General features: G+C 47.2%; 2 protein-coding genes across 2 annotated transcripts in view; both read right to left on the reverse strand.

Annotated features, from left to right (window-relative positions):
* TNFAIP8L1 (TNF alpha induced protein 8 like 1) overlaps nucleotides 1–12,415 on the reverse strand; it is a 162,731-nt gene that overhangs the window by 69,083 nt on the left and 81,233 nt on the right. The gene's annotated exons all lie outside the window — the stretch shown is intronic.
* Nucleotides 1–12,415, reverse strand: part of LOC309522835 (excitatory amino acid transporter 5-like) — a 39,992-nt gene that overhangs the window by 16,423 nt on the left and 11,154 nt on the right. The window contains exons 3-4 of the mRNA XM_082206466.1: nucleotides 6,448–6,660; nucleotides 3,254–3,296 (exon numbers count right to left, since the gene is read on the reverse strand). Coding sequence (XP_082062592.1) covers nucleotides 3,254–3,296; nucleotides 6,448–6,660 — 256 coding nt within the window. The remainder of the gene's footprint in view (nucleotides 1–3,253; nucleotides 3,297–6,447; nucleotides 6,661–12,415) is intronic.

A 12,415-nucleotide genomic window follows, 5' to 3' on the forward strand; every position in this document is an offset into this window, starting at 1 on the left:
CTGTCCAACAGGTCGATCGCCATCTACCGGTCGATCGTGGGGACCAGATCGCAGTCTCTTGGAAGTTGGACGTCCCTGATCTAGTCCAAACCCCTGCAATGGAGGAATCACAGCTAAAGAATCCCTGACTGGAGGCCATCCAAGCTCTGATGGTCTCAGTCCACCTCCACCTTTCACTGGCGCTACCCATGCTGCTGAGACCATGGAGTCTTTTCAGCTCATAGTACAGTGGTGCCTCACAAGACGAAATTACCGTATTTTTCGCCCTATAGGACGCACTTTTTCCCCTCCAAAAATGAAGGAGAAATGTGTGTGCATCCTATGGGGCGAATGCAGGCTTTCCTGGGCTTCCTGCAGCTCTGTGCCACCTTCCCGATCCCGGCGCGAAGCCGCGCGGGGCTCCGGAGGGTAGCGCAGAGCTGCCTGCATTCCGAAGCCTGGTGCGCGCTGAAGAGCGCCCCCGGGCTTCGCGCACCTCTCCGCAAGCCTGGGGAGACTGGCGCGGCTCCCTAGGCTTGCAGATAGCAGGCTGTTCTGGGGGCTGGGGTCGGGGGAAGCTTGGGCTTCCCCCGCGCCTGCCCCGTGCCTGGGGAGAGGAATTTTTTTTTCTTTATCCCCCCCCCAAATTAGGTGCGTCCTATGGGGCGGTGCGTCCTATGGGGCGAAAAATACGGTAATTCGTTCCGCGAGTTTTGTCGCCTTGCGATTTTTTCCGTCTTGCGAAGCACGGTGTCGGGAAAGTTTTGGAAAAGCTTCAAAAATCACCAAAAACCTCAAAAAAGGCTACCACACCGCGTTCTATGAGTTGCTCCTCGAAGTCAAGTCGCAACTGTATTAACGGTGTTAAGAAAAAGGAAACAAACTTGCAAGACGTTTCCATCTTGCGAAGCAAGCCCATAGGGAAAATCGTCTTGCGAAGCAGCTCAAAAAACAAAAAACCCTTTCGTCTAGCGAGTTTTTTGTCTTGCGAGGCATTCGTCTTGCGGGGTACCACTGTACCTGGTATGGATGGGTGAGAACACAACCCTCCTGGCTCGCTGAGGGAAATAAAGAGCTTAAGAGGGTCCCACCCCCTTGTGGGTGCATTCTGCAACAGGCAAATTGTGCATTAGCGGTCAGTTATGGATTGTGGACTGAGCACACATCCTTTTGCTTTATTAGTTGTTCTGTGATGCACCGTTATTGAGATCTGGAGGGAAGCTCTCGTGGGACAGCTCAACAAAAGCAGAACAACCACTCTCTCCCCCAAAGGATTTGCTCCCTCGCCATCGAAGCATTCGCGGTATTGAAAGCTATAGGGCTTTAAAAGGAAACTACAGGACTTGCATCAGTTACAGAGGAAGCAGTCAGACTGCCCTGGGACTTTTGCAGGGGAAATGGCAGTGCAAGTGAGATTGTCTATACAGTGGTGCCTCGCAAGACGAAAAGAATCCGTTCTGTGATTCTCTTCGTCTAGCGGTTTTTTCGTCTTGCGAAGCAAGCCCATTGACAGATTAGAGGATTAGCGCTATTAGCGGCTTTTAGCGGCTTATCAGCTTATCGGATCAGCTGATAAGCGGCTTAGCGGCTTAGAAAAAGGGGGGGAGGAAAAAAAACCCCGCAGGAACTCGCAAGACATTGTCGTCTTGCGAAGCAAGCCCATAGGAAATTCGTTTTGCGAAGCACCTCCAAAACGGAAAACTCTTTCGTCTAGTGAGTTTTCTGTCTTGCGGGCCACCACTATACCACCATGAGCAGAAATTATCATGAAAGTGCAATAAAACAGATATCTGGAGGGGCCCTGTGTGTTTTTTGCTGGGGGGAGGAGAGAAATCCGATTAATCAGCCAAATTCACACTTTCTGAAATGATATGCAAACCGAAACAACAGCCATCCTACAAATTCTCTGAATTTTGCAATACAGTTCTCCAGTCAATTACAAACATGAATATACTAAAGTGCATATATTAGTGGAAATAACATGCAAGAATGCCAGGGGGGGGGGATGGCTTGTCAAAAATATGCGTGTTAGGGGAACACCTTTGCATCTCACAAACACAGGGCCAGCCCACCTATGAGGCAAGGTGAGGCAAGTGCCTCAAGGTGGCAGGCTCCAGTGCCGAGGGTCTTCTGGCGGTTCCCTCGCTGCGAGAAGCCAAGGTACAGGGAACCAGGCAGAGGGCCTTCTTGGTAGTGGCACCTGCCCTGTGGAACCCCCTCCCACCAGATATCAAGGAAATAAACAACTATCTGACTTTTAGAAGACATCTGAAGGCAGCCCTGTTTAGGGAAGCTTTTAATATTTGATGAATCACTGTGTTTAATACTTTGTAGGAAGCCGCCCAGAGTGGCTGGGGAAACTCAGCCAGATGGGAGGGGTATGTATGTATGTATGTATGTATGTATGTATGTATAAATAAATAAATAAATATTATCCACAGGGGCAGCAGATTCGAATATAGATATTTCTTTCCCCCTTGCTCCTGATGTAGATATTCCCTCACCCCTTCTCCTTCCCTGGCATTGGGAGGAACTATTTTGGAAACCGCCTCGGGTGCCAAAATGTCTTGGGCCAGCAGGCCATATATTTCTGGAAACCTTGAAAGTGGACAGGTTGAACTGGCAGAAATGACTGGCAGAATCCGTGACCAGGGAGAAGAGTCGGTGGAAGAGGATTGAAAGAAATTTAAAGACTACTTGCAGAAATACTGTAAAATTAATGAATGTTAAAATGATGTTGGAATGGAAAATAAGTGGTATTGGCAAAAAGATTATTAAGAATATGCAAATATGGATTGATAATGGTTGAAAATACATAGTTATAATAGGTTAAGATATTGAGTAATGATAAATGATAGAGGGTAAGGATTTGCTGAAAGGAATTTTTAAACGGGAATACAAAAGGGGAGGTGTGAGGAAGTCAGGAAACAAGTAAATGAACTATAAGACATGAAATACTGATTTTTCTTTTTCTTAACTGTTTTTCACTTTTTGTGTGTTTTGTTTTTGGTATTTTTGTATCCTTTTTTTTCTTTTTTCTACTCTATTTTTTATGTTTAAATTTTGTAACCTTTTATTATTTCTAAAATTCTAATAAATATTATCATAAAAAATATGAAAGTGGACAGGTTGGGGTCAGCGTATCCTGAGGTCTCAAGAGCTTCTGAATGTGCGTATGAGTAGGATCTGAGAGCAGAGAGAGGCTGCCCCTGGGCTGGCTGGACGGCTTGATCTGCATGCAAGGGCTGGGAAGAGAACTATATCAAGGGCTCACCTGCTGGAATGAAGCCTCGATGAGGTTGGAAGGAAACATATTTCTGCAGGAGACAGAACAAAACGGTATTGAGAAGGCCGCTTTAGACCTCAGCCACATGAATGGAGGTTTACTCATTTATTTTGGGTCACACCCACACCATACATTTAAAGCACATTTGTAGCATATTAACAGTCATGGCTCCCTTCCCACCCGCAAAGACTCATGGGAACTGTAGTTTATCCACAGCCCAGGTTGGGTGGGACGCTTCACAGACTAATGATGGTACCTGTCCCTGGCATATCAAGAGGGTGGGGGCAGAATTGCCAGTGTACCATATCAGAAAGTTTGAGCAGCAATGTTCTATGAGATGCTATGGCATCTGTGCCAGAGGCTCACAATTTCTCCACCTCCTGCTCTCGAGTCGTGGGTGGCCGAGGGAGGCAGCCCCCCAACGATCTTTAAGAAAGAGAGTCGGATTCGTATAGGAGACATGGGATGTGAGGGTCCAAATTACAAATGCAAATTGGAAAAAAAATATCCCTGCAAGTCACAGTATGGATTATTCACTGAGGTAAATAATCTCCGGAGAGTTTCTGCATTTGCATATTAAAACCACATTGCTAACCCTTACTGGCCTATAGAAAGAACATATACGGGCAGTTGCTCCTGAATGGGGTAACTGTGCCCCTGAAGGACCAGGTGCACAGCCTGGGAGTCATTTTGGACTCACAGCTGTCCATGGAGGCGCAGGTCAATTCTGTGTCCAGGGCAGCTGTCTACCAGCTCCACCTGGTACGCAGGATGAGACCCTACCTGCCTGCAGACTGTCTCGCCAGAGTGGTGCATGCTCTAGTTATCTCCCGCTTGGATTACTGCAATGCGCTCCACGTGGGGCTACCTTTGAAGGTGACCCAGAAACTGCAACTAATCCAGAATGTGGCAGCTAGACTGGTGACTGGGAGTGGCCGCTGAAACCACATAACACCGGTCATGAAAGACCTTCATTGGCTCCAGTATGTTTCTGAGCACAATTCAAAGTGTTGGTGCTGACCTTTAAAGCCCTAAACGGCCTCAGTCCGGTATACCTGAAGGAGCGTCTCCACCCCCATCGTTCTGCCCAGACACTGAGGTCCAGCACCGAGGGCCTTCTGGTGGTTCCCTCACTGTGAGAAGCAAAGCTACAGGGAACCAGGCAGAGGGCCTTCTTGGTAGTGGTGCCATCCCTGTGGAACGCCCTGTCGCCAGATGTCAAGGAAATAAACAGCTATCTGACTTTTAGAAGACATCTGAAGGCAGCCCTGTTTAGGGAAGTTTTTAATGTTTGATGTTTTATTGCTTTTTTATTAATCTTCTGTTGGGAGCCGCCCAGAGTAGCTGGGGAAACTCAGCCAGATGGGAGGGGTATGTATGTATGTATAAATAAATATTATCCTGGGAAAGATTGCACTTGTCAGAGGGTGACTCTTCAGGGCATTAGATCTATGGCCTTTATAACGACTTCAGTTCTTTCTGAGATGTATACTAATAAAATAATAATAACAATAATTTATTTATTTATACTCGACCCATTTGGCTGGGTTTCCCCAGCCAATCTGGGCGGCTCCCAACAGATTAAAAACAGAATAAAACATCAAACATAAAAAACTTCCCTGAACGGGGTGCCTTAATTTGTTCCAGTGAGAGTTGTCTGTATTATAAAACCATTTGACAAATATAGTTCCAAGTGCTGGCAGACAAAGCCCTCCAGACATGGCTGGACTCCGGCTCCCATCATCCCTGGCCCTTGGCCATGCTTGCTGGTGGGAGTTGGTAGTCCAGCAACACCCACATGGCCAAAGGTTCCCCACGACTGCTATCCAATTTAGGACTAAGAAACCTTAAATACTGTCTCATCCCTTATATACCTGACTGATCACTGCACGCTGCAGGAGAGGGCCTCCTACAGATACCATCTTCGGCAAGTCCATTCCACAAACTGTCAGGATCAGGTCTTTAGCGTGGCAGTCCCCACTTTATGAAACTCCCTCTCAATATATTTATCAGGCAGGCACCACCCTCTATCATCTTTTTGGTGCCTGTTGAAGGCTTTCTTATTTCAAAATGTCTCCTAAGCAGAGATCTGTTTTACCCCAATCAGGATTGGGTTTGAAGTTGCTTCCACCAGGGGCGGATCGACTATGAAATTACTGCAGCTTAAGCTCCAGGGCCCCTAATCCTGAAGGGGCCACAGAAGCAAACTGTGTTCACATTGCTTTACAAAAATTGGGCTGAGTAGATGCAGGTGGCACTGTGGGTGAAATCACAGAGCCTAGGGCTTGCCAATCAGAAGGTCACAGTTCGAATCCCCATGACAGGGTGAGCGCCCGTTGCTCGGTCCCAGCTCCTGCCAACCTAGCAGCTCGAAACATCAAAGTGCAAGTAGATAAATAGGTACTGCTCCAGCGGGAAGGTAAACGGCGTTTCCGTGCGCTGCTCTGCTTTGCCAGAAGCGGCTTAGTCATGCTGGCCACATGACCCGGAAGCTGTACGCCAGCTCCCTAGGCCAATAAAGCGAGATGAGCGCCGCAACCCCAGAGTCATTCGCGAATGGACCTAATGGTCAGGGGTCCCTTTACCTTTAGATGCGATTTGAGTTGCACAACTCAAATTGATTAGTTTTTAAAACCAAACTCTTGGTAAAAAGAAAAAAAGGGGGGGAGATGAACGATGAGACTAAAAATAAATTACAAGATGTGTCAGGTCTGAAGATTGAAAAGAAGGTTAAGTATTTAGGTGTATGGTTAACAGCAAATAGTACAGATCTGTATAAAGATAATTACCGTATTTTTCGCTCTATAACACGCACCCGACCATAACATGCACGTAGTTTTTAGAGGAGGAAAATCCGTAGGCATGCCACCCGTAGGCATTCCCTCCATAACACGCACAGACATTTCCCCTTACTTTTTAGGAGGAAAAAAGTGAGTGTTATGGTGCAAAAAATACGGTATTTAAAAACCTGGGAAGATATTAAAAGAAATTTGCAAGTTTGGGGCAGAATGAAACCTTCGCTGTTAGGTAGAGTGTGGGCTATAATGTGACTTCCATGGGCCGGATGAAGATAGCTGAAAGGCCACACCTGGCCCCCCAAGGCTGTGGTCCCCCACCCCTCCTTTTAAACGATTCAAATGCACCGCGAGCTTTTGAGAAACATGCAGAAAAGCAGAGAGTACCTGATGAGGTCCAGTAAAGCATCCGCGGAACTGAGCACCACTTTGCCGACGGTGTACTCCTCCTTTTGGGCAGCGGCCCCTGGGTGGATGCTGATGACTAAGATGATCCCGGTGGTAACTGCCAGGAAGGTGGTCCAGAGGTAATAGGTGATGGTGATGACCCCCATCCTTCCACAGGCTTTGGAGTCCATGGTTGCCAAGCCAGACATCAAGCTGAAGGGAGAGAAGGAGGATAGTGGTGATCTGGTTAACTGTGTACATCATTACAAAGACTTAGCTGCAATTCCTGCGTTGCAAGAGGTTAGACTGGATGACACCCCCCCGGATCGTTCCAACATTACATTTCTGCGATTCTATGAAGCAGACAGATAAATAAGAGCAGGGGTCAGCAAACATTTTCAGCAGGGGGCCCTCAGACCTTGTGGGGGGGCCAGACTATATTTTGAGAAAAAATGAATGAATGAATTCCTTTGCCCCACAAATCACCCAGAGATGCATTTTAAATCAAAGCACACATTCTACTCCTGTAAAAACACCAGGCAGGCCCCACAAATAACCCAGAGATGCTTTTTAAATCAAAGGGCGCATTCTACTCATGTAAAAACACCAGGCAGGCCCCACAAATAACCCAGAGATGCTGTTTAAATCAAAGGGCGCATTCTACCCATGTAAAAACACGCTGATTCCCGGACCGTCTGCGGGCCGGATTTAGAAGGCGATTGGGCCAGATCCGGCCCCCCAGGCCTTAGTTTGCCTACCCATGACTAAGAGGATGCACCTGTAAACAGATGCAGGGGTATGAAGGGAGAGGGAGTCACAGGTGGTAGGTAGGTGGATGGACGGACTGCATCGTAAGACCCTAAGAGGAACCATGTTGGATCATCAGGGTCAGTCCAGTCCAGCATCCTGTTCCCCACAGCGGTCAACAGGCATATGCTACAGGTGTGGCTCTAATCTATACAATACAGTGGTGCCTCGCAAGACGAAAAGAATCCGTTCTGTGATTCTCTTCGTCTAGCGGTTTTTTCATCTTGCAAAGCAAGCCCATTGACAGATTAGCGGATTAGCGCTATTAGCGGCTTATCTGCTGATTGGATCAGCTGATAAACGGCTTAGCGGCTTAGAAAAAAGGGGGGGAAAGGGAAAAAAACTAGCAGGAACTCGCAAGACATTGTCGTCTTGCGAAGCAAGCCCATAGGAGATTCGCTTTGCGAAGCACCTCCAAAACGGAAAACTCTTTCGTGTAGCGAGGCATTCGTCTTGCGGGGCACCACTGTACAATAAAATGCTCCTTTCCCCCCATATTGCGAACAATTGTTCAACCAGTGAGTCGGGCTTTTTCTCATCTTAGAATCACAGAATTGTGGAGTTGGAAGGGACCGCTAGGATCAACCAGCCCAACCCCCTGCAATGCTGGAATCTTTTTCCCAACGTGGGGCTTGAACCCATGACCTAGAGCTTAAGAGTCTCATGCTTACCAACTGAGCTATCCCAGCTAGGCAAAGTCCTCAAATATGAGCATTGCTGTAGTAAGCATAAGGTAAAGGTAAAGGGACCCTTCACCATTAGGTCCGGTCGTGACCGACTCTGGGGTTGCAGCGCTCATCTCGCTTTACTGGCCAGGGGAGGCGGCGTACAGCTTCCGGGTCATGTGGCCAGCAGGACTAAGCCGCTTCTGGCGAACCAGAGCAGCACATGGAAATGCCGTTTACCTTCCTGCCTGAGTGGTACCTATTTATCTACTTGCACTTTGACTTGCTTTTGAACTGCTAGGTTGGCAGGAGCAGGGACCGAGCAACGGGAGCTCACCCCGTCATGGGGATTCGAACTGCCGACCTTCTGATCGGCAAGTCCTAGGCTCTGTGGTTTAACCCACAGCGCCACCCGCGTCCCATACTCCCCTGTAATGTTTCCTGAGTGTTTAAATCATTTGACTGAGATAGCATTTGGTAAACGGTGGAGGTTTCAACGAGATTCCAATCTGCTTTCCGATAGCAGGACCTTGCCCTGCCATCCCATCAGCAGAGCAACATCTCAGATCTCTGCAGCAGCAGATTCCCTTCGGAGCTCATCTCTCTTTGGAGACTGGCCAGCTCCTTAAATGCATTCATTTGCACTGTTTTAAGTAGCTCATTTTCAATTAGCACCTATAATTTTGGGTGCTGGCTTTGGAAGCTGTTGTTTTTAAAATTATAACTTCACCAAACGGCTGCAAGGGCTCTAAATGCTGAGCTGGCGGGAGTGAAACACAAACACGGATTTGCAGATATCTGGCATGGGTGCTAGCTAATAACAGCCCTTTCTGTGCCACTCAGGCTTGCAAGCTGCCCCTTTTAAAACCCAGCGCTTCCTGCCGCGATCTTCAGAACGCTCCGAAAGCTCGCTCTCGAGTTGCTAAAATGGTGTGGCGGCAGCCAGACTGGACAGGCAGCTTTGGGAGCTAAGACAGGCGACATGTGAGATCCCTGCCATGCCAGGTAATCTGCAGCAATTTAGCCTAAGCTCCCAGCTGCACGTTTCTGGGCCATGTGATGGATCCCATTAAGGGGAAATGGACAGGGCGGCTGATTAAAGGAAGCAGGAAGAGATCCAGAGGTGGGGGTTGGAAAACAAGAAACGCAACCCTCCACATGAATGGATACCTGGCACATTTGACTCACCTGCATCTACCAATGGAGGGAGAAACTGGATTCAGTCTGCATTTAAAGGCAAACCTACCATATCTGCAATTTCCCCCAAACAATGCACACAGCCATCCTGGGAAATTTGCACTTCAAATTTGGCAGTGCAGCTCTTCCCCCCAAGTTGTGTGTACCAAAAAAACAACATATAACTAGGGTAAAGTTTATGCATTAAACTCCACCCCCATCATCCAGCCCGGACACTGAGGTCCAGCTCCGAGGGCCTTCTGGCAGCTCCCTCCCTGCGAGAAGTGAGGTTACAGAGAACCAGGCAGAGGGCCTTCTCGGTGGTGGCACCCGCCCTGTGGGAACGCCCTCCCATCAGATGTCAAGGGAATAAACAACTATCTGACCTTTAGAAGACATCTGAAGGCAGCCCTGTTCAGGGAAGTGTAATGGGAATTGGGGTTGCTTGTGCGTAAACTGCAAACTGCTCCAAGCTAGCCGTGTAGCTAAAACTTTCCCCGGTTGATAGCCCTTGAAACGCGACTGTCTCAGTCACTGGCAGAATCCGTCAGTGGGCGGGATCTAAATTTCTTCCAACATAAAAGTTGCTTGACTCCAAGTCTCCTCCTAGATTCTCTGCGCGGAAGCCTTCTGCGCAGCGTGGGCGTGCCAAGCGGAGGTCCTGTGCTCTCTCCGCTGATCTCACTGGAAGAGTCTCTGAGCCTCCCCTCCGCCTTACTCTCAGCCTCCCCTTTCTCCCTGGTGCCCCCGGGATTTCCTTCCCCAGCGGAAGCTCTCTCTCTCCTTGCTAGTTCCCTCCCCTGCATCACTGGAGCGACTTTCCTCTCCTCTTGCCTCTGATGGCAGTTCCCTGACAGGAAGTTTTTAAGGTTAGATGTCATATCATGTTTTTAATATTCTATTGTGAGCTGCCCAGAGTGGCTGGGGAAACCCAGCCAGATGGGTGGGGTACAAATAAATATAATAATAATAATAATAATAATAATAATAATAATAATAATAAAAAAAACTGCTCTGAGATCTAAGGGTGAAGGGTGGTATGCAAATTTAATAAATGATAATAATAAAGTTTGCATCAGAAGACTTAAGTTAGCAAAAATAACATACTGGGTAAATTGCTTTGCAGAAATGTTTATATTAGAACAGGAACGTCCAACTTCCAAGAGACTGCAATCTACTCACACTATTAAAAAAAACTGGCAGTGATCTACCCATTGGATTGACTAGAGTTGTTTAGCTTCTTTTTAGAAAGCTTCATCAAAGTTTTGTTAGGCTGAAGTTCTTGAGGGTTTTTTTTTGTTTTGGGGGGAGGGCAAACCAGGACTGACCAGGGACAACCTAGCTGTACAGTGGTACCTCAGGTTACATACACTTCAGGTTACAGACTCTGCTAACCCAGAAATAGTGCTTCAGGTTAAGAACTTTGCTTCAGGATGAGAACAGAAATCGTGCTCCGGCGGCACAGCGGGAGGCCCCCATTAGCTAAAGTGGTGCTTCAGGTTAAGAACAGTTTCAGGTTAAGTATGGACCTCCGGAACGAATTAAGTACTTAACCCGAGGTACCACTGTATTAGAAGAAATTAGCACTAAAATGCTTAACGTTAGGATGAACTTTCTGGTGGTAGAAGCTGCTTTGACAATGGAATAGGTGACCTCAGAAGGTGGTCGGCTCTTGTTTGCTGGAGGTTTTTAAACAGATAGGAATCACTTAAGAGGTTCTTTAGCTGAGATTCCTTTTCGGGGGGTGGGGTGGGGGTGGTTGGACTAGATGATCTGTGGCAGTCCCTTCCCAACTCCACAATTTATTTATTTATTTTTATATATCTAGACAGATAGATATATAGATATTAGATATATAGATATATAGATATTTAGATATATAGATATTTTCAAATTCAGAGGCAATATGACCCTAAATACAATTTGCTGTGGAGCAACCATGGAGGAGGGGAGAGGATGTAGGGACGTGCTTGCGTTCTGCTTTGAGCTTTCTGGAGGAATCTTGGTTGACCACTGTGGGGAACAGGCTGCTGAGCTGCAGGGACCCCGAGGTCCTGATCCAGAAGTCCATCCATCCATCTACCTACAACCTGTGACTCTCTCTTCCTCCCTCCACACCCCCTGCCTCCGTCTACAGGTGCAGGGTGCAGAACAGACAATTCTTCCACATCTATTAATCTGTCTGTCTGTCACATTCTGCTTTTCAAGCATGTGTCCAGAACAGCTTGAAAGAAAAGAGAGAAAGAAATAGAAGTGTCAGGGACTGTGCGAGGATGGAGACTTTGAAGGACTTGGCTGCGACGTTGCTTCACTGAAACCCAAGCTAAGCATTCCAGGGGCTGGTGAAAATGACAAGAGACCAGAAGCACAATCAAGCCAGGTGCTATATAAATGTGGGAGAGTCAACTAAGAAGAAGGCAGTGGAGAGAAAAAGCTAGGAACATAAAATCATAGAATCATAGAGTTGGAAGAGACCACAAGGGCCATCGAGTCCAACCCCCTGCCAAGCAGGAAACACCATCAGAGCACTCCTGACATATGGTTGTCAAGCCTCTGCTTAAAGACCTCCAAAGAAGGAGACTTCACCACACTCCTTGGCAGCAAATTCCACTGTCGAACAGCTCTTACTGTCAGGAAGTTCTTCCTAATGTTTAGGTGGAATCTTCTTTCTTGTAGTTTGGATCCATTGCTCCGTGTCCGCAACGTGTGTTGCAAATGGATGAATCCATTCTGCTTTTCTCAGTTTCTCGTTTTATTAGCCTTGCATTCGGCTTTCCACATTGAACTGAAATTTTTGCATTTAACAAAAATATTCAAGAAAATTCGTCAGCATTTCAGTGCAGGTTATTCCCAATAAATGCGGTTTCGCATGCAGTTTCGACCTATATGAGGCATTTTTGCATGTTACTTTCACTGGCAAGTGCCTTCCTATGTACACCATCCTCTGATGTGTATTGCTGCACAAACTGGCTCTAGAACCAGCACTGTGAAACTTGGAGAAGCGCAAAAGGTGTTTCTGTGTTTGCATATTGGTTTGAATTAGGTGGGAATTAGGTAGTTTCTCATTAAATGCAAAACAAAACAAAACAAAGTTCATTCGCTGCATCAATAGGAGTATAGCATCTAGATCAAGGGAAGTAATAGTGCCACTGTATTCTGCTCTGGTCAGACCTCACCTGGAGTACTGTGTCCAGTTCTGGGCACCACAGTTCAAGAAGGACACTGACAAACTGGAACGTGTCCAGAGGAGGGCAACCAAAATGGTCAAAGGCCTGGAAACGATGCCTTATGAGGAACGGCTAAGGGAGCTGGGCATGTTT

The sequence above is a fragment of the Podarcis vaucheri genome (assembly GCF_965113315.1).
Source record: "Podarcis vaucheri genome assembly, chromosome: 18".
In the NCBI taxonomy this organism is placed as follows: domain Eukaryota; kingdom Metazoa; phylum Chordata; class Lepidosauria; order Squamata; family Lacertidae; genus Podarcis; species Podarcis vaucheri.